At 45.6% G+C, this 22401-nt stretch overlaps 1 protein-coding gene across 1 annotated transcript in view; it reads left to right on the forward strand.

Moving 5' to 3' along the window:
- Positions 1 to 22401, forward strand: part of ADCY3 (adenylate cyclase 3) — a 175011-nt gene that overhangs the window by 105206 nt on the left and 47404 nt on the right. Inside the window, exon 3 of the mRNA XM_073624847.1 lies at positions 19965 to 20095. Coding sequence (XP_073480948.1) covers positions 19965 to 20095 — 131 coding nt within the window. The remainder of the gene's footprint in view (positions 1 to 19964; positions 20096 to 22401) is intronic.

The raw sequence follows: 22401 nt of genomic DNA on the forward strand, positions 1-22401 counted from the left end.
TGTCCCTAGAACAGGAAGCGAGGGAAATTCTTCCAGTGGGGACACTGACAACAGCCTAAGAGGCTGTTTCCTTTCACTTCCTGTTGTCTCCATGTGAGAAGTGAAGAGAACTCTCCCCAACAGGGAGACCTAACCAAAAAAAACCCCACAGAATGTGCAGCTTGAGTGCTAAAAATCAGGCAAATGAATGAGTGTATAAAGTCTTCTCTATGATGGTGCCCAATCTTGGATGAAACGCGTTGGTGGGAGGTGGCCCCCGGGCAGAGCTTTGTGTTGGTTGATTGTTACAATAAAATGTGGTACCAGAGGTTCTATGCTATGCTGCCATGTTCTTTCTCTTGGCCTCTTTGAACTTCTTTTTCGGTCTGCTAACCCCTTCCCAATCACTGTGACTGGCTTTACAGTGGTCACATGGTCGGAAGTCCCTCCCACCAGGAGCTTTCTGAGACAACTAGGTTGGTATCCTGGGAGCGCTCCTTTAGCACAGAAACCTCACCCGCAATGGATGCATTTGTGCAGTGTCCGGGCGTTAAGGTCCACCCACCCACCCTGCTGCCGCACAATAAGAGGTTAGAAAGCATTTGGTTATATCTGTTCAGTAAGTACATAAAAAAACCTGTAATCCTGCCCGAAATCTTGTCAGCTTCCTGCGTTGAACACCAATCAGGTACATTGTTCCCAGGGCTACAGCACACCTTCCTCTTCTAGGAGGGAGGGAGGGCTTCTCTAGTCCCAACAGGCTTTCTTTTCTAGGGTGACAGCTTATTTCCTCCGTGAAGTACAGTGGGCGTTGTCACCCTAGGACAGGAAGTGTGTTACTGGCAGGATGTATTTTTTTTTTTTGTGAAGTACATCAGGTTACTAATTTTTCTGTGGCATGCTGACATCTAGTGGTTGTCTCGGGCCATTACAACTTCCTTACTCGTTTTGGTAACTCCCTCTGTCCTCCCCTCCTTTTTAATGCTAGTTAGTTCAGGCCTAGCTAGACCCTCCCCCTGTTTCGTTGATGCCCCCTCAATGAGGGTTAGCTCTTTGCTGTCAGGGCATTATCTTTTTTACACTCCATAAGGCTGTAAATACAATCCTCTGTACTGTGATTAGCTAAAGTGAAATTGCACTGAGGCTCAGCTTCTGTGTCTTAATGAAGAGTAAAGCTGCTTGTGGATGGTGCCGAGTCAGCAAGTGACCAAACGAGGTCTCTGGAAAACGCTAACACATAGATAAGACTATAGAATAGAAAAACACATATGTGTGAGCTAGTAGTGCTGCACACCCTGAAACATATATATAATGTTAAAATTCCCTCATTTTAGCAGCCAAGAAATTATTCAAAGGTCAGTGATTAAAATTCTTTATTGTATCAAAAAGCAATTTCACAATTACATGAGAGTTGTAAAAAATTGAGCTCTGGCATTCACATGAAAATAACAAAACCACTGATCAAGCTGGAACTACGTATTGTATGAAATCTTGCTAAAATTGCATTTTACTGCAAAAAAATTGTATATAATCTTCCACATAAACTCCTATGCGTTTCGACCCTTCTAATTGTGGTCTTCTTCGGGGGGGATTTTATTCTATGCAGAAAGAAAAGGAATATTTTACATTTTAATAATCATTTCATTTGTTTACCCATACTATATAATCACACAAAAAATGTATATTTACCAATCAAGACAATGGAAGAGAAAGAAACATGTCCGATAGCCAGAGATTTCTTTTAAAAGCTCATCTCAGCAATCCCAAAGACAATGGTGTGTCGTCTCCATCTCCTATAGCAATATATACCTGCTACCTGCTACAGGAGGTGGAGACGACACACCATTGTCTTTGGGATTGCTGAGAAGAGCTTTTAAAAGAAATCTCTGGCTATAGGACATGTTTCTTTCTCTTCCATCGTCTTGATTGGTAAATATACATTTTTTTTGTGTGGATATATATATTTTGGGTAAACAAATCAAATGATTATTAAAATGTAAATTATTCCTTTTCTTTCTGCATAGAATAGAATCCCCCCCGAAGAAGACCACAATTAGAAGGGTCGAAACGCGTAGGGGTTTTATGTGGAAGATTATATACAATTTTTTTTTTTGCAGTAAAATGCAATTTTAGCAAGATTTCACACGATATGTAGTTCCATCTTGATCGATGGTTTTGTTTTTTTTTCATGTGAATGCCAGAGCTCAATTTTTTACAACTCTCTTGTAATTGTCGAATTGTTTTTTGATACAATAAAGAATTTTAATCAATGACCTTTGAATAATTTCTTGGCTGCTACAAAAAAAAACCCCATGAGGGAATTTTTCCATTATATAGATAAGACTATTTAAATCAAGCAGATCTCTAAAAATAAAAAAATAAAAAATCTATAGACTATACAAGAACTAGTACACAGCCAACTAGTTGTACCAGAACTACAAGTCCCAGCGTGCTTGTCTTACTAGAAGGCATGCCTGTGCTGCGTGCGTATATACAGTGTGTGTGGTATATATATATATATATATATATATATATAGCGCAGGCTTTGCATTTCTGTACACACTATAAAGGGGGGGGGGGGATATACCGCGCTTCTATTTTTATACTCGGCAGGCTGGGCTCGCACACACAAGGTATTCTTCCTGAATACTGATCTGAAGTAGGACAGCTGCCGACTGGCGAGAAGAGGGACTGATGGGAAAAAAAAAATTAAGTTCAGGCCTGCTCCGAACTGTCCGGGTTACCATGGCAACACCGACTAGTGATGTCCTATAGGCTGCCGGCGCGCAGCACATGGAATATGCAGAAAATTGCTGACTCCGCGTCTCGCTGACTGCGGCAATCCTGCGGGCTTTGCCAATTATCCCGAATTTCCTGCTGCTGTCCTCTTCTTACCGAAGATCTCATGGAGAATTCTTTCCTGAAATGTTCCCAGATTTATTTTCTCCTATATTACATTATGGCTTAGTGGTTAGCACTCCTGTGATATAAGGATAGTAGGGCTTAGTGATTAGCACTCCTGTGATATAAGTATAGTATGGCTTAGTGGTTAGCACTCCTGTAATATGAGCATCGTATGGCTAAGTGGTTAGCATTCTTGTGATATAAGCATAGTATGGCTTTGTGGTTAGCACTCCTGTGATATGAGCATCGTATGGCTTAGTTGTCATAACTCCTGTAATATGAGCACAGTATGGCTTAGTGGTTAGCATTCCTGTGATATAAGGATAGTAAGGCATAGTGGTTCGCATTCATGTTATATAAGGATATTGTGGCTTAGTGGTTAGCACTCCTGTGATATGAGCATAGTATGGCTTAGTGGTTAGCACTCCTGTGATATGAGCACAGTATGGCTTAGTGGTTAGCACTCCTGTGATATGAGCACAGTAAGGCTTAGTGGTTAGCATTCCTGTGATATAAGGATAGTATGGCTTAGTGGTTAGCACTCCTGTCATATGAGCACAGTATGGCTTAGTGGTTAGCACTCCTGTGATATGAGCACAGTATGGCTTAGTGGTTAGCACTCCTGTGATATAAGGATAGTATGGCTTAGTGGTTAGCATTCCTGTGATATGAGCATAGTATGGCTTAGTGGTTAGCACTCCTGTGATATAAGGATAGTATGGCTTAGTGGTTAGCACTCCTGTGATATAAGGATAGTATGGCTTAGTGGTTAGCACTCGTGTGATATGAGCACAGTATGGCTTAGTGGTTAGCAACCCTTCCCTATGCTATAAAAAAAAGTGACATGCATCATGTTTTAAATTTAATAAAGTTTCGCTGATGGGATGAGCCCTGAAGATTGTCTTCTTCATCCTTCTATGGAGAGATTGTAATAAAGAGAAACTAAAGAAACTTCAGAAATCAGCAGTTCTTGGGCAGTCGATTTCCCGGTCCCCCCCCTCAGCACTCTATGGTTCCTCCCACCTGGCCCCACATCATTATTGTGTCTTGTGGAGACCCAGGGTTGGTGGGAGGAACCACAGAGAGCAGCGGGGGGACCAGGAAACGGACTCTCATAGAAGTGGTAGTGTGGATATCAGGCTGAAGGTTTGGTTACAGAACTTTCACTTGCTGCATGCTTGTGATTCAGGATGTCGGTGAATGATCTCATTCATCCAGGTCATGGTGCAGAGAGTAGAGGCCGGTCACGTTGAACTGGACTTGTTCTGTAATGTTAAAGATGTTTTAAACCTTATCCAAGCCAATTCTTTATTTGCAGTGAGTGTCAGGAGTATTAAAGTCAGGTACAGCCAGGCAACGAGTATTGTTGGCAGAAGGCCAGCACTAACAGACCTCTGCAGTTTTCTTTTATGGTGATCATTGTTGTTGAAAGTTAAAATTTGGAGTTGTCACCAGAACAGGAACAGAGGGGAAATCTTCCAACGGTGACACACAGAGGTGTGAATGGGACCTAACATGTTAAATTAGACCCCCGTCGCACCTGAATGACAGTGCCGCGTCCCTTTCTTTTAGCTTTGCGCATTTTTGGAGCGCCACCATTCGTTTAAATATGGCCCCCCCTGCGCTACAAAAATCCGCCAAAGAAGCTCATGTACCAAATTTAGGCACTGAGCCAGGCGCTTTTTGCGTTGTTTGGCCCGCAATTTTCGTGCGACAATCTCGGCTAAAACGCGTTTGGGGCACTGTTAAATAATTAGACATGTGCAATTAGTTTTGTTTCAGATTCGTTTAACGAATTTCGACAATTAATTTGGAAATATCCGCATTAATGAAAACCCATTTGACAAACAAACAGGAATGCTAACCACTAAGCCACACTATCCTTATATCAAGGGAATGCTAACCACTAAGCCATACTGTGCTCATATCACAGGAATGCTAACCACTAAGCCATACGATGCTCATATCACAGGAATGCTAACCACTAAGCCACACTATCCTTATATCAAGGGAATGCTAACCACTAAGCCATACTGTGCTCATATCACAGGAATGCTAACCACTAAGCCACACTATCCTTATATCAAGGGAATGCTAACCACTAAGCCATACTGTGCTCATATCACAGGAATGCTAACCACTAAGCCATACTGTGCTCATATCACAGGAGTGCTAACCACTAAGCCATACTATGCGCGGTCGTGCGACGCTGTACACAAATAAAATTGCTGTCCTTTTTTTCCCTCAAATAGAGCTTTCTTTTGGTGGTATTTGATCACCTCTGCGGTTTTTATTTTTTGTGTTATAAACAAAAAAAGACCGACAATTTTGAAAAAGAAACAATATTTTTTACTTTCTGCTATAAATCATATCCAATACAAAAAAAAAAAAAAAAAATCTAATTTCTTCATCAATTTAAGCCAATATGTATTCTGCTACATGTTTTTGGTAAAAAAAAATGCCAATAAGCGTATATTGATTGGTTTGCGCAAATATTATAGCATCTACAAACTACGGGATAGATTTATTTTTGTTTATTTTTTTTTACTAGTAATGGCGGTGATCAGCGATATTGTGGCGGACAAATTGGACACTAACTGACACTTTTTGGGGACCAGTGACACTAATACAGTGATCAGTGCTCACAATGTGCACTGTCACTGTACTAATGACACTGGCTGGGAAGGTGTTAACATCAAGGGCGGTCAAAGGGTTAACTGTATGCTTAGCCTGTGCTTTCTCACCCTGGGGGGAGGTGCTTTTACTAGGCGAAGGCATTGATCCCTGCTTAGCAGAGACACAGGATCCATACCTTCCCATCTGACAGAACGGCGATCTGTCTTGTTTACATAGGCAGATTGCTGTTCTGCCTGTGTACTGTCTAATCGGCGGGTGCCGGCGGACACAGAGTAGCAGGAGTAGCTGCCGACGTGCGCACGTGCATGCCCCCAGACCCGGACGTGTCTGATCACATACTAGGTACACGTTCTGGCACAGAGCAGCCGCCCTGCCACAGTATATGTATGGCGGGCGCTCCACAAGTGGTTAATTCTTCCTGGCATACATTCAACAAGGGGGTGGAAATGTTCCTCAGAGATTTTGGACTATATTGACATGATGGCATCACACAGTTTCTGCAGACTTGTCGGCTGCACATCCATGATGCGAATTTCCTGTTCCACCACATCCCAATGGTGCTCTATTGGATGAGATCTGGTGATTGTATTGGATGAGATCTGGTGATTGTATTGGATGAGATCTGGTGATTGTATTGGATGAGATCTGGTGAGTGTATTGGATGAGATCTGGTGAGTGAATTGGATGAGATCTGGTGAGTGTGGAGGCCATTGGAGTACAGTGACCTCATTGTCCAGTGGTGAGATGTTTAGAGCTTTGTGACATGGCGCATTATCCTGCTGGAAGGAGCCATCAGAAGATGGGTACACTGTAGTCATAAAAAGATGGACATGGTCAGTAACAATACTCAGGTAGGCCGTGGTGTTTAAACAATGCTCAATTTTTACTAAGGGGCCCAAAAAGTGCCAAGAAAATATCCCCCACACCATTACACCTCCAACCTGAACCATTGATACAAGGCAGGATGGATCCATGCTTTCATGTTTCAAAAAGATAGAGGGTTGCCTGGTCAGAGAAGACACCACATCCCATTATCTTTATGAAGAACACATGAAAAAACAGTCAACTGTGGGACTTTTAAGGTGTCAGTAAATGAAGGATCTCCTGAAGAAGCTCACTCGAAGCGAAACATGTAGAGCGGTAGTGTCTGTACAAAAATATGATTTGAACTTGACATGCAAATGGGGGATTTTTTTTATGAAATGTTTTTAATGACATCAATAAAATACTTTTATTATTAAAAAATACTATATTCTTCATTTACTGACACCTTAAAAGTCACGTAGTTGGCTGTTTTTTCATGGATCCATGAAATACACCAAATTCTGACCCTACCACCTGAATGTGGCAGCTGAAATCGAGACTCGGACCAGGCAACGTTTTTTCCAATCTTCTATTGTCCAATGTTGGTGATCCTGTGCGAATTGTAGCCTCAGTTTCCTGTTGGAGTGGCACCCGGTGTGGTCTTCTGCTGCTGTAGCCCATCTGCTTCAAGGCTGGATGTGCTGTGCGTTCAGAGATGTATTCTGCATACCTTGGATGTAACGAGTGGTTATTTGGAGTTACTGTTGCCTTTCTATCATCTGGAACCACTCTGCCCATTCACCTCTGACACCAACAAGGCATTTTCCTCCACACAACTGCCACTCACTGGATATTTTTTCTTTTTCGAACCATTCTCTGTAAACCCGAGAGTTGGTTGTGCGTGAAAATCCCAGTAGAGCAGCAGTTTTTGAAATACTCAGACCAGTCTGGCACCAACAATCATGCCACATTCAAAGTCATTTAAATCTCCTTTCTTCCCCATTCTGATCTTCAGTTTATACTTCAGCAAGTCGTCTTCACCGCGTCTAGATGCCTAAATGCATTTTAGTTGCTGCCATGTGATTGGCTGATTAGCAATCTGTGTTAGCAAGCAATTGAACGGGTGTACCTAACAAAGTGGCCGGTGAGTGTATGAGATGATTGAATTTGGTTCTCCATCTACTTGAAGCTGTTGCCATCCTTCAATGACAAGAGGATTTCCCTATAGACTGTTGTCATTCCAGCAGCTGCCCCTAGAAGGTGACAACAGGGGGACAATATCTGGTAAATGTGTTGAAAACGGCCACTCGTAGTCCCGTGTAAACAGGGTGACAACGTAGGGGCACAACTGGGAGAAAGGGAGAGAGCGTTGTCACCTCATAACAGGAAGTGCCTGGAACAAGGACCTCCGTGGCGGGATCACCTGGTAATATTTCAATAAAAAGCTGAAGATTGTAAAAGATTTTAAACGCGACTTTCGACATTAAAGTGTTAAATCTTATTCTAGTGATCGGGTTTTATTTAAAAAAAAATGAAATGAAAATGATATGAAGGCTGTATCCTCCCTTTGTAAAAATTCCTTCTGACTGCAGACAGAGCGCAGCGGTGTGAATGAGACTGCTTTGCCTGTAACACTTGCATCTGGAGATGTGTCAGCTGTGCTTGGGTTTATTACAGAGCGCACCCCCCCCCCCCCCCCCCCGGGGGGACGCCGCCCGTTAAGGAAGGGGGGAGGTGACCTGTAACCAGGGCTGCCTGCAGTGGGAATATTTTGATTGCTCTGCGAGGCTATTTCAGATCCTAATGACATTATTGTGTTCATGCATAGCAGTCCGGATACACTTAGAGGATAATGATGTTGATAATAGCCGAGATTGTGGTCTCTCCTTAGACCGCAGGCGACGGGCTGGAATCCATCTTTTTTATATTTCTGATAAAACCGGTCATTTTTGGCTGGATCCGGCGAAGAGGAAATACATAATTAACAACAAAAAAAAAAAAGATGTAACGGTAAAATGTATTTTTTTTTCTGTGTCCCATCGGGTTGATTTTCCCTCCCGTCGTAAGACACAACAGGAAGTGAGAAAAATATTCTCATAGTTGTCACCAGAACAAATGTCCCCCATGGGAAAACTTCTCCGTTTGCGTTTCAGTGACAACTCGCTCCCTCACTTTCAAGGCTCTTTCAAGCCATGGGGGTGTGTCCGAACATGCTATTTCATGTGTTCCCCTACGTTGCATTTTTGGGCTGCCTTATTCATGTGAAGCGTGCAAAGAAAAGAAAAAAAAAAAGTGCGGGCGCGATTTAAAAAAAAAACATGTGTGGGGGTGCCATTTACAATTAATGATACCTGCACGCGGCTGCAAAAGGCAGCGCGTTTTGGTGTGGCGTGAAAAAATATGTGGTTTTGCACGTGTTCCTGCACCTGGTGAGAGTGAGCCTTCACTTCAGTCCAGTGACAAAGGGAGGGTCCCCAAACAGCTATAAAAACCCACCAGGGGTTCTAACCCTTCACTTCATCCAAAGAAAAAAAAAAGAAATACATTGACTGTAACACGTTTGAGCAATTTACACGTGTGCGTGCCTGTCAGAAGGAACACTGCACTTTGATTTGTAATGTTCTTTACTTGTTAGCTCTGAAGAAAGAGAGTCCTTATCCCCCGAAACATGTTGCCTTTATCTGATCCTCCATTAATGAATTTCTGCATGTATGCTTCTAAACGCTGTACACCCATAAACGCACTGTTCCTTCTGGCAGTTGACAGATGCAATTTAATCACATCCGTGTGCGTGAGCCCAAATTTGTGAGGACTATCTGATTTAATTTGTAATGTTCTTTACTTGTTAGCCCTGAAGAAAGAGTCCTTCTCCCCTGAAACACGTTGCCTTTATCTGATCCTCCATTAATGACTTTCTGCATGTATGCTTCTAAACGCTGTACACGCACTGTTTCTTCTGGCAGCAAGGAGAGTGGCGTTGACAGGTGCAATTTATTCACATCTGTGTACAAGAGCCCAAATTTGTTTTGTGAGGACTATCCTATTTAATTTGTAACATTCTTTACTTGTTAGCCCTGAAGAAAGAGCCCTTATTCCCCGAAACACGTTGCCTTTATCTGATCCTCCATTAATGAATTTCTGCATGTATGCTTCTAAACGCTGTACATGCACTGTTCCCTCTGGCAGCAAGGAGTGGCGTTGACAGGTGCAATTTAATCACATCCATGCGTGAGAGCCAAATTTGTGTTGTGAGGACTATCCGATTTGATTTGTAACACTCTTTACTTGTTAGCCCTGAAGAAAGAGCCCTTATTCCCCGAAACACGTTGCCTTTATCTGATCCTCCATTAATGAATTTCTGCATGTATGCTTCTAAACGCTGTACATGCACTGTTCCCTCTGGCAGCAAGGAGTGGCGTTGACAGGTGCAATTTAATCACATCCATGCGTGAGAGCCAAATTTGTGTTGTGAGGACTATCCGATTTGATTTGTAACACTCTTTACTTGTTAGCCCTGAAGAAAGAGTCCTCCCCCGAAACCCGTTGCCTTTATCTGATCTTCCATTAATGGCGATTTGGTCAATTCGCAATCAAATTAAAGTATAAATTACTGTGTGCAAACTGCGCCAGCCTAGTGGAGACCCTTGTGGCTGTGGAATCACAGTGAAAATAACCCCTTGTCTACCAAGATGCATTTAACGTCCTGGAATTCAAGGGGTTAGGAGAAGCTGCGTGCTTCGTATTGACTGTCAGGGCTCATTCACACTCTTTTGCTCTCTGAAGAGTAATTCCTGCTGTCTCTGTACAGACCCCACGCAAATGCATGTGTAGGGCGCACGTGTGTGTAAGCATAAATCATGCCCCCCTTTACTTCTCAGCATGTGAGCCAGGGAACTAGCATTTTCAGAAGGAGGGGTCAGCTATCAAGTTCCATTATCCCCAGCGCTTCTTTGCATGTCTCCTCTGCCAGGAAACTCGAATTTCTGCAATTTATTTTCTTTCGGGACGTTCTTGATGAATTCTTCTGGCGTTCCAACCTAAAGTGTACCTTGACCCAAAACTAAAAGTGATGGGAAAATCCAGAGCAGGAATAGAGGGGGAATACTCCAATGAGGACACCTATTCTCAGGACAGGAAGTAAAGGAAAATAACCTCAGTAGGACACATATGGAGAATGAAAACTTACAATGGTTTTACATTTTCCCTACTCTATCCATAATTAAAAAACAAAACAAAAACTAGAAACTAAGGGGAGGGATGGTGGGAATCCCTCATAAAGGGCACAGCAGGTGTACAGACCCAGGAACTCAGCACAGGGATGGTGGGAACCCCTCATAATGGGTACAGCAGCTGTACAGACCCAGGAACTCAATTGAGGGATGGTGGGAACCCCTCATAATGGGCACAGCAGGTGTTCAGACCCAGGAACTCAGCACTGGGATGGCAAGAACCCCTCATAATTGGTGCAGCAGGTGTACAGACCCAGGAACTAAGCATAGGTATGGTGAGAACCCCTCATGATGAGCACAGCAGGTGTACAGACCCAGGAACTCAGTGTAGGGATAGTGGGAACCCCTCATAATGGGCACAGCAGGTGTACAGACCCAGGAACTCAGCACATGGATGGTGGGAGCCCCTCATAATAGGCACAGCAGGTGTTCAGACCTGGTACCTCAGCTCAGGGATTGTGGGAACCCCTCATAATGGGCACATAAGGTGTATAGACCCTGGAATTCAGCACAGGGATGGTGGGAGTCCCTCATAATGGGCACAGCAAGTGTTCAGACCCGTACCTCAGCATAGGTATGGTGAGAACCCCTCATGATGGGCACAGCAGGTGTACAGACCCAAGAACTCAGCACAGGGATGGTGGTAACCCTCATAATGGGCACAGCAGGTGTACAGACCCAGGAACTCAGCACAGGGATGGCAAGAACCCCTCATAATTGGCACAGCAGGTTTACAAGCATAGGTATGGTGAGAACCCCTCATGATGGGCACAGCAGGTGTTCAGACCCAGGAACTCAGTGTAGGGATAGTGGGAACCCCTCATAATGGGCACATCAGGTGCACAGACCCAGGAACTCAGCACATGGATGGTGGGAGCCCCTCATAATGGGCACAGCAGGTGTACAGACCCAAGAATTCAGCATATGGATGGTGGAAACCCCTCATGATGGGCACAGCAGGTGTACAGACCCAGGAACTCAGCACGTGAATGGCAAGAACCCCTCATAATTGGCACAGCAGGTGTACAGACCCAGAAACTAAGCATAGGTATGGTGAGAACCCCTCATGATGGGCACAGCAGGTGTTCAGACCCAGGAACTCAGTGTAGGGATAGTGGGAACCCCTCATAATGGGCACATCAGGTGTACAGACCCAGGAACTTAGCACATGGATAGTGGGAGCCCCTCATAATGGGCACAGCAGGTGTACAGACCCAAGAATTCAGCATATGGATGGTGAGAACCCCTCAAAATGGGCACAGCAGGTGTACAGGCCCAGGAACTCAGCACAGGTATGGCAAGAACCCCTAATTGGCACAGCAGGTGTACAGACCCATGAACTAAGCATGGGTATGGTGAGAACCCCTCATGATGGGCACAGCAAGTGTACAGACCCGGTAACTCAGTGTAGGGATAGTGGGAACCCCTCATAATGGGCACAGCAGGTGTACAGACCTAGGAACTCAGCACATGGATGGTGGGAGCACCTCATAATAGGCACAGCAGTTGTTCAGACCTGGTACTTCAGCTCAGGGATTGTGGGAACCCCTCATAATGGGCACAGCAGGTGTACAGACCCAGAAACTCGGCACAGGGATGGTGGGAACCCCTCATAATGGGCACATAAGGTGTATAGACCCTGGAATTCAGCACAGGGATGGTGGGAGTCCCTCATAATGGGCACAGCAGGTGTTCAGACCCGTACCTCAGCATAGGGATGGCAGGAGCCCCTCATAATGGGCACAGCAGGTGTACAGACCCAGGAACTAAGCATAGGTATGGCGAGAACCCCTCATAATGGGCACAGCAGGTGTTCAGACCCAGGAACTCAGTGTAGGGATACTGGGAACCCCTCATAATGGGCACAGCAGGTGTACAGACCCAGGAACTCAGCACATGGATGGTGGGAGCCCCTCATAATAGGCACAGCAGGTGTTCAGACCTGGTACCTCAGCTCAGGGATTGTGGGAACCCCTCATAATGGGCACATAAGGTGTATAGACCCTGGAATTCAGCACAGGGATGGTGGGAGTCCCTCATAATGGGCACAGCAAGTGTTCAGACCCGTACCTCAGCATAGGTATGGTGAGAACCCCTCATGATGGGCACAGCAGGTGTTCAGACCCAGTAACAGCGCAGGGATGGTCGGAACCCCTCATAATGGGCACAGTAGTTGTACAGACCTGGGAACTCAGCACAGGGATGGTAGGAATCCCTCGATAATGGGCACGGTAGGTGTACAGACCCAGGAACTCAGCACAGGCATGATGGGAACCCCTCATAATGGGCTCAGCAAGTGTACAGACCCAGGAACTCAGCACAGGGATGGTGTGAGCCCATCATAATGGGCACAGCATGTGTCCAGACCTGGTACCTCAGCTCAGGGATGGTGGGAACCCCTCATATTGGGCACAGCAGGTGTACAGACCCAGGAACTCCATGTAAGGAGAGTGGGAACCCCGCATAATGGACACAGCAGTTGTACAGACCCAGGAACTCAGCAAAGGGATGATGAGAACCCCTCATAATGGCCACAGCAGGTACACAGACCCAATAACTTAGCGCAGGGATGGTGGGAGCCCCTTATAATGGTCACAGCATGTGTACAGACCCGGAAACTCGGCACAGGGATGATGGGGACCCCTCATAATGGGCACACCAGGAGTACAGACCCAGTACCTCAGTGTAGGGATGCTGGGAGTACAGACCCAGTACCTCAGCATAGGGATGGTGGTAACCCTTCATAATGGGCACACCAGATGTACAGACCCAAGAACTCAGCATAGGGATGGTGGTAACCCCTCATGATGGGCACAGCAGGTGTACAGACTCAGGAACTCAGCACAGGGATGGTGGGAACCTCCAATAGTATCGCTGAACGATAGAAGAGACTGTCGCAATCAAAACCTAAATTAAACGATTATCACACAGGAGTTTTTCATTAATTGATTCCAAAATACTATGAAGATGATGAAACGTGCAAAAGATCAGGGCAACTATCGTCTCATGGATCACGCGAGTCTGAGCATTATTTGTGAAGTTTGGCTGGTCATCTTATATCAGATAAATATGACGTCAGCTTGGAAAACAAACGCACTCACATTCTGTACTCCAAGCAAAACGCTGGGCCCAATGGAACAGGTGTGTGTACAAACAAGGGCCCAGGTGCTCTCTATGCTGCAAGATGCCAGCACCTGCACTGGAGGATATGACAACAGTGACACCTGCAGGCCAAATCTAGCTAAACAGAAAATGTTCAGTAAGACCTAACAATGAATGTTTCTTATTTGCTACCTTTGGTAAATATACTATTGAAATGATTTTATTCAATGGGTTTAAAAATGGCAAAAATCACTAGTTGATCCTGCCAGAAATCTCGTCAGCTGATAACTCCCTCTACTGAGTTGGCAAAGCGATAATGAAATCTCGACCAGTGTTATAAGCCCTCTTTCTGCGGACTACAGAACACCTCCCCCTATGTAATGGAGTTAAGGAGGTTTGTGGAATCCTGTCCTAGGGTGACAATGTTTCTCCTCTATAGGTACAGTACAGAGAACGTTGTCACTCTAGGACAGGAAGTGTTGTACTAGCACCAGGTAAAAATGAAAGGAAAAGAAGTTCTTAAAAATGGAAACTAATGCAGTCACCACATCTAAGAAGTGCAATATATTGCATTTTACTGCTTGGGTTTAGATAAGCCTTTACCGAATTACATGTATGGGGAGTCAGACTGCCGATCTCACACACAATGTCCAGCTCCTATGCCTTCCCTTGAACACTGCTCCAATTAACAGCACTGCTCGGGAAATGAGAACACTGTTGCCTAGAGTAGCATTCCAGGAGGAGATATCAGAGCGCTGGAGAGCTGGGCCACTGCTGTGTGTGTGAGAGAGCCGCGGTCTGACTCTCCTTTGTGCTGGCAGCACAAGATAATTTAATTCTTACTGCAGCACACAGTGTATCACATGTGGTTGGGGGGGTGGGTTTGACGTGGTCCCATTGTAGCACCACCCCCCGAAAGAAGCCTCTTGGCAACTTGGATTGTCTGTTCTGTGCCTGACAGCCCCTCTGACACACCTAGTTGAATGAAAATCACCAAAAACATTTAAAAAGTTACCTGCAAAGATAGCCTTGGCTTGGCAGAAAGCTATTACCAACAAATGAGCACAAGACAGTTTAGTGGTAAAAGAACTCAATGCGTTGGCATGAGTTGTGGTAAATGAAGGCTTGAGCTTCAATGAACCTATAGGAGGTACAGTCTGGTAGATAGTAGATTCAACATGCCACAGCAACTTAGATTAGAGTTCTATACCACTAGACTGGAGTAACATAAACCAGCAAGATCAGTAATAGACAGTGAACATAAACATTAATTGTATTTAGAATAGGGATATTGAAACTACTTAGGATGTACACAAAAGGATGACTAAGTCCTGGGTTTTACCCCTGGGTGGTACTCCTGTACTGAGCAACTAGCAAAGGTCTCTATATGAGACCTTTGTAACAGTCTTTAGTCCTGGATCTTAAGTCAGTTAAGATTGGGGCCCAATCATACCTTTGGTGCTCATAAAAATAGTATGTAGTCCTGGATCTTCAGCCGGCTAATGCTGGGGCCCAGTCATACGATCAGTGCGCATAGGAACAGTGACAGCAGAGCCTGCAGACGGTGATTAGCTATAGGGCAGCTGTGCGGTCAATCTCCAAGGGCTTAGTCTCTCTAATGGCAGTAGGTCATGGACGCAAGGCCCTCTCACCAGTCTCGGCGATTGGAGAGAAGGAATATTCTGCTTTAGTTCAGTGGGGCCTTGTACCTTGCCTCACTTGGTGGCACCCTTGGTGTGTGGTTGTAGTGCGAGGTTCTCAGCGATGGTAACACAGGCTAAGTCCCCCAGCTATCCCAGCATTCCCTCTCTTTCTGGGTGGTCTCACAGTGGTGCGTCTGGGGCTCCGGCTTCAACCTCCCACAGGTTTGAATATGAGGGATATGCTCACTCTCGCTCCCCCGTAGCAAAAGACCGCTCAATTCAAAGAACAGCCCGGGAAGATACTCCTTCTCTCTCTTCCCCAGTACCAAGCCCTCCTGAGAGCTGTAGTCCATTTGGTAATAGAGGCCCATAATTATTCCCCCAGTCCCATCATGCACTGCAGTCAGCTTCACAATCCATAGGTGCTACCAGCACTCCCACTCCCCATGCTGATGGGAGTCGTCAGCACATCAAAGTCTAGCTTGTCTGATTGCTTCAGCGCACAAGTAGCTACCATTAGTTACACTATAGTGTGTTTGGCGGTGATACTGCTGCCTCAGCCGAAAAGTGTGTACACAGCTCTGGGAGTCTGCATACCCTTGTTTGATTGGGCAGCCCATGGAGGTAAAACTGCACCTGTTTTTTTTTTGTTATTATTATTATAATAACAACTGATGCGGCTCAGCAGCCGCTTGGCTGTTATTACAAGCAACAGGAGGGGACATGCCCCGCCGCCTTCCGCCCGGGCTCTCTCTTCCCTCCTGGAGGCCCGAGCAACCAGCAGGTACATCTGCCGGCTGTCCGAAGACCCGAACAAAGCCGATGCTTATTTTGTGTCTCGGATCTAGTAACCCGGAAGCGATGTCATGACATCACTTCCCGGATTACTGGCATCTTAACCGCTTGCCGACTGCCTCGCCTGCTGATATACGTCGGCAGAAGGGCACATACAGGCAGATTAACGTACCTGTACGTTACCCTTTAAGAAGCAGTTTGCGTGCACGCGCCCGCCGTGACCTCCATGAGTGTGATCGCGGGTTCCATGGACTCGATGTCCAGGGGTACCCGCAATCGTCTCAGAGGAAGAACGGGGAAATATAAACAAGCATTTCCCCGTTTTGCCTAGTGACAGGACACTGATCACAGCTCCCTCCCCCCACAATTAGAATCACTCCCTAGGACACACTTAACCCCTACAGCGCCACCTAGTGGTTAACCCCTTCACTGCCAGTCACATTTACACAGTAATCAATGCATTTTTAATTGCACTGATCGCTGTATAGATTTGAATGGTCCCAAAATCGCGCCCAAAGTGTCCAATCTGTCCACCATAATGTCGCAGTCATGATAAAAAAATAAAAATTTAAGGATTTAAAAAAAAAAAAAAAATCGCTGATCGCCGCCATTACTAGTAAAAAAAAAAAATCAATAAAAATGCCATAAAACTATCCCCTGTTTTGTAAACGCTATAACATTTGCGCAAACCAATCAATAAACGCTTATTGCGATTTTTTTTTTTTTTTTACAAAAAATATGTAGAAGAATACGTATCGGCCTAAACTAAGGAAAAAAATTTTTTTTTATATATTTTTTGGGGATATTTATTATAGCAAAAAGTAAAAAATAATACGTTTTTTCTCAAAATTGTCGCTATTTTTTTGTTTACAGCGCAAAAAATAAAAACCGCAGAGGTGATCAAATACCATCAAAAGAAAGCTCTATTTGTGGGAAAAAAAAGGACATAAATTGTGTTTGGGAGAAAGTCGCACGACCGCGCAATTGTCAGTTAAATTGACGCAGTGCCGAATCGCAAAAAGTGCTTTGGTCTTTGGGCAGCCAAATGGTCCGGGGCTTAAGTGGTTAAAGGCGTCAGTTTAAAAAAATATAAAGTATTCAAAAACGCAGATCTTGATGTTTTGGGGTTTGTGGTCTTATAGACCCTCGATCCCTCCATAAAGAGTACCTGTCACTGCCTATTACTGTCACAAGGGATGTTTACATTCCTTGTGACAGCAATAACAGTGATAAAAAAACAAAAAAAATAAATAAAAAGTGTAAAAAAAATGTTTTTCAATGTACAAAATATTGGCACACAATATTGGCTATTGGCCTGAGAGGTGGCCAAAATATCAGTATTTTATCGGCACCGAAAAAACAATATTGGTCGATCCCTAGAATGAACCCTTACCATTACAGCAGCAGACATGACGTCCTGCTTTTGCGGTATCACAAATTGGAATAACGCTCACCCTAGTAATAGACCAAATCCACTTATCAGCTGTGAAAGTTTCCCAACACCAGCGGCTGTCCGCTCACTGACGATTGAACTCCCGCAGTGACAACATTACCACTTTTCATAACAAGATAACTTGTCTGGCGTCAGTAATACCAATGGCCCAATGCATCCTCGGGCACCTTCATGGCCTCTGAAGACGCATTTAATGGTTGGGGGCAAACGCCAAGTGGTACCCACATTTAGGGCCCTGTGCATTCAGGGACCAAGGTCTGGAACGCAGGTCTGTGGTACCCAATTGGTACAGTGTTCAGCTCCGTGCAGCCTGCCTTAGGCTTTGTTCATACTAATGCACACTGTGTGAGTTCGGGGACATGCACCTGCATCCACATGGATGTCAGATTGGCAGCAACCGCTGAAATTACATCAACGGGACTGCCTGCATGGGCAAACTCAGACCTCGCATGGGCGTATGCTTTAGTACGCCCCGTGGGAATGAGGCCATGTACTTATGACAGGCTGCCTGCAGGGGGGGGGGGGGGGGATGGGCTGGATGCTGCACCTGCTTCTCCTGGGCATGCCAAGGGCTCATTGAGATGGGCGTTGACATCCATCCTGTGCGCTGAACCACTGTTTTCTGTATCCGCACAGGCAGCCTATACAAGCGGACACAGCAGCTACACAGACATAGCCGTATGTCAGAATTTGACATGCAGGCAGGAGCAGGTGCATGGGTCTGAACGCATACTGACTGCGCTCAAACCTGAGCACCCGCGTCAAATTTTGACATGCGCCTGTGTCCACGCATCTGCATGCGCTTGTATTGGCTGCCTGCACGCAGCTCCAAGTTGGATGCAGTGGTCAATCAACACTGCACACCGATCAGCTTCAAGTGTAAGGAAGGTAAAGAGCAGCCTCTGCCGCAGTTCTTCTCAATGGCCACACCTCCAACGTGTTTCGCCCAGCCTACCAGGGCTAAGTCATAGAGGTCCAAGGTGGATGCAGGAGCAGAAAACAGCTGCTCAGCATGCAGGAGAGGTGCCAACACCTGTCTGAATGAGTCCTAAAATGCCAGAAGTGATGCGCTGCTCCTAGATGGCCCCAAGTGAAACGGCCTTAAAGTGGGCATTTCATTTCAAGGCTGCATGAAAACATTTCCATCATGTTACAATATATGGCAAAAAAAACCTCACACCAGCCTGCATGAATTATGCTCCATATAGTGTGTGTGCACTGGGGATGTGATGCATTGCTACAAGGTATTGCTCTGTTTACAATTTTTTTTTTTTTTTTTACTTTATTGAAATGTTACAATATGGCATTTTATTCAACGCTATGCACCGCAGCTTTGCAAGCCACGTGCACCGCAGCATTGCAGCCCATGCAGAATTTTTATGCAATGCAGCTCAGCACATCATTATTGTGTGAAAAGGGCTCATAGAAAACAGTTGTTTTCTATGTGCTTTTCTGTTGAGCCTGAGTTAGTTGAGACCCAAAGGCTCCTTTCACACTTTGCGATTTGGAATTGCTGTGATTCTGCCCATGATTCCAAATTGCATAGAAATCACAGTACAATGTGCACGTTTGGATGCCCTTATCCTTCAGCCCGGGTTCACACCTATGCGAATTAGAGGTGCGTTTCCGCACCTCTAATTCGCATAGCAGGAGAATGTGACTGGCTCCCTATGGAGCCGGTTCACATATCTCCGGGGCGGCTGCGGTGCGCACTGCACAAAAACGCTGTGCGTCTTTGGCTGCGTTTCAGGGCCGAATTCAGGCATAGAATCGGCCCTGATTCGTCCCTGAAATGGTGAACAGGGACGCACAGCGCTCCTGTGCGGTGCGCAGCGTATTATGGTGTGAACCCGGGCTTAGTGGCAAATCGGCCTTGACTGTCTCACGAGGCAAATCAAGCCTTCAAGGCCCTGGCCCAATTATTGTGAGCATCCCTGCTTTTAACAGTGCACTTTTCACACGATTCTGAGTGTCACATAGGGCAGCCCATTCGCTTGAATAGGCTTCCGTATGTGCGTTTGTCTCGCGAAGAGAAGCTTCTGCCCCTTATTGGGTGACAAGCTTTGTGCGATTTGTAAAGGTGCAGTTTGCCGCGATTGCCACGCGATACTTTTGCATGACAATCACGGCAGAATCTTATCGTTTTTAGGGTGCCATCGAAGGATAATGGCACCCAAATGTACACGCATGTTGTCCTGCAATTATCCGCCATTAGTGTGTTGTGGACCAGAAGGGTGAAGGGTGGGCGGCCTTGTATCAGGACAGCGGTGACTCATTGTGATTTCTCTTGCACTGTTTGTACAGTCTGGTGGCTCCGGAGGGCCGTAGAAGTCCTCATCCATTACGCCACGTGCTAGAATTTCCTAGAACTGAAGAACATCTCGCTCTAACCATGGCTGTCATGTTTATTTTTTCCAGGAGAGACTCCTCCTCTCCATCCTGCCCAAGCACATTGCTGACGAGATGCTCAACGACATGAAGAAGGACCAGAAGCAGAAGGAGCTACAGCAGTTCAACACTATGTACATGTACCGCCATGAAAACGTCAGGTATACCGCAGCTAGGCCTCACTCAGGCTGTCGGGCCTAGTCCATGTACAGGAGGCGTGAGAGTGTGCAGTAATTCATAGTAACCAATCAGATCCCACACTCAGGCTGCTGGGCCTAGTCAGTATACAGGGGACATGAGAGTGTGCAGCAACCCATAGCAACCAATCAGATCCCACACTCAGGCTCTCGGGCCTAGTCAGTATACAGAAGATAGCAGAGTGTGCGGTAACCCATAACAACCAGTCAGATCCCACACTCAGGCTGTCGGTCCTAGTCAGTATACAGGAGATATGAGAGTGTGCAGTAAACCATAGCAGCCAATCAGATCCCGCACTCAGGCTGTCGGGCCTAGTCAGTATACAGGAGATATGAGAGTGTGCAGTAAACCATAGCAGCCAATCAGATCCCGCACTCAGGCTGTCGGGCCTAGTCAGTATACAGGAGATATGAGAGTGTGCAGTAACCCATAGCAACCTATCAGATCCCACACTCAGGTTGCTGGGACTAGTTAGTAAGGATGAGCTCAGGCGTGTTTGCAAACAGCACGTGCCCGCCAGGAAGTCGGCACTGCCACAGCGCTATTCACAAGCAGTGAGACATTGTCCCGATGCGCGGCTGCAGAGATCGAGGAATGTCTCACTGCCTGCGATTAGCGCTGTGCAGTGCTGACTTCTTGGCGGGCTCTTCACGTGCTCTTTGCGAACACGCCTGAGCTCATCCTTACTAGTTAGTATACAGGAGATATGAGAGTGTGCGGTAACCCATAGCAACTAATCAGATCCATTGTTGACGGGCCCAGTCGGTGAAAAGGAGACGAAAGGGGGAAAGTAGCTCAAAGCAACAAATCAGATCTCTCACTGAAGCCATCAGGCCCAGCCAGTATACAGGATACACGAGGGCTTGCAGTAGCCCATAGCAACCAATCAGATCACTCATGCAGGCTGTCAGGCTTAGTTAGTATACAGGATACACGAGGGTGTACAGTCACACAGTAACCAATCAGATCCCTCACTGAAGCCGTCAGGCCTAGTTAGTATACAGGATACACAAGCACGTGCAGTAACCCATAGCAACCAATTAGATCCCTCATACAGGCTATCAGGCTTAGTCATTATACAGGAAACATGAGAGTGTACAGGTAACCATAGCAACCAATCAGGTCTGTCACTGAGGCCGCCAGGCCTAGTCAGTATACAGGAGACATAAGGGCATGCTGTAACCCATAGCAACCAATCAAATCTCTCATGCAGACTGTAAGGCCTAGTCAGTATGCAGAAGACATGCAAGTGTGTAATAACCCATGGCAACCAATCAGATCCCTCACACAGGCTGTGGGGCCTAGTCAGTAAACAGGAGATATGAATGTGCAGTAACACATAGCAACCAATCAGATCCCACATGCAGGCTGTCAAGCCTAATCAGTAAACAGGAAGTTGTGAAAGAGACAGTAACTCATAGCAACCAATCAGATCCCTAACTCAAGCTATCAGGCCTAGTCAGGATACATGAGGGAGTGCAGTAACCCATAGCAACCAATCAGATTCGTAACTGTGGCTGTCAATCCTACACAGTATACAGGACACATGACGGTGTGCAGTAACCCAATAGCAACCACTCAAATCCCTCACTCGGGCTGTGGGGCCTAGTCCATATACAGGAGATGTGAGAGTTTGCAGTAACCTATAGCAACCAATCAGACCCCTTACCAAGGAGGTGACATATTTTCTCCTCACCACCTCTCAAATATTGCTTTTCAGGAGAGTGGCAGGCTCTGCTGCTAGATTCAACCTAACCTAATAAAATGAAAGAGGGTGTTGCTAATATGCCTAAATGAGATTATGGGGTTTATTTATAAAAGAAAAACTCACTGTGCGAATGCCTCAGCTGTTGCAAATAATTCTCATAACGTGTGTATGTTCATTTCCTATCGTCATCAGCTCCATCTAGTGGCCATAAGGCAGTATTTTCCCGGGTGAGGTGTTTCAGGAAAATATCACATGACGACCACTAGGTGGAGCTGACCATAATGGGAAATAAACTTTGCAGACACAAATCACGGGGATTATTTGCAACAGCTAAGCACATGCTCAGATATTCGCACAGTATGATTTTTGATTAAAACAAATTAATTGTCGGCTTACAGACCTAAAATCATCATCAATGTATATAAGAAATGTTCCGAGGAGGAAGGAAAAAAAAAGAATATAAGACTACAGAAGACTGGGCCACAGCTTTTAGCCGTTAGCTCAAACAGAGCCAATGAGGTTTTCCTTTACAAACCCCCAGGGACAGGAGGAGCAAGGATA

This window comes from Aquarana catesbeiana, linkage group LG04 (genome assembly GCF_042186555.1).
Source record: "Aquarana catesbeiana isolate 2022-GZ linkage group LG04, ASM4218655v1, whole genome shotgun sequence".
NCBI lineage: Eukaryota > Metazoa > Chordata > Amphibia > Anura > Ranidae > Aquarana > Aquarana catesbeiana.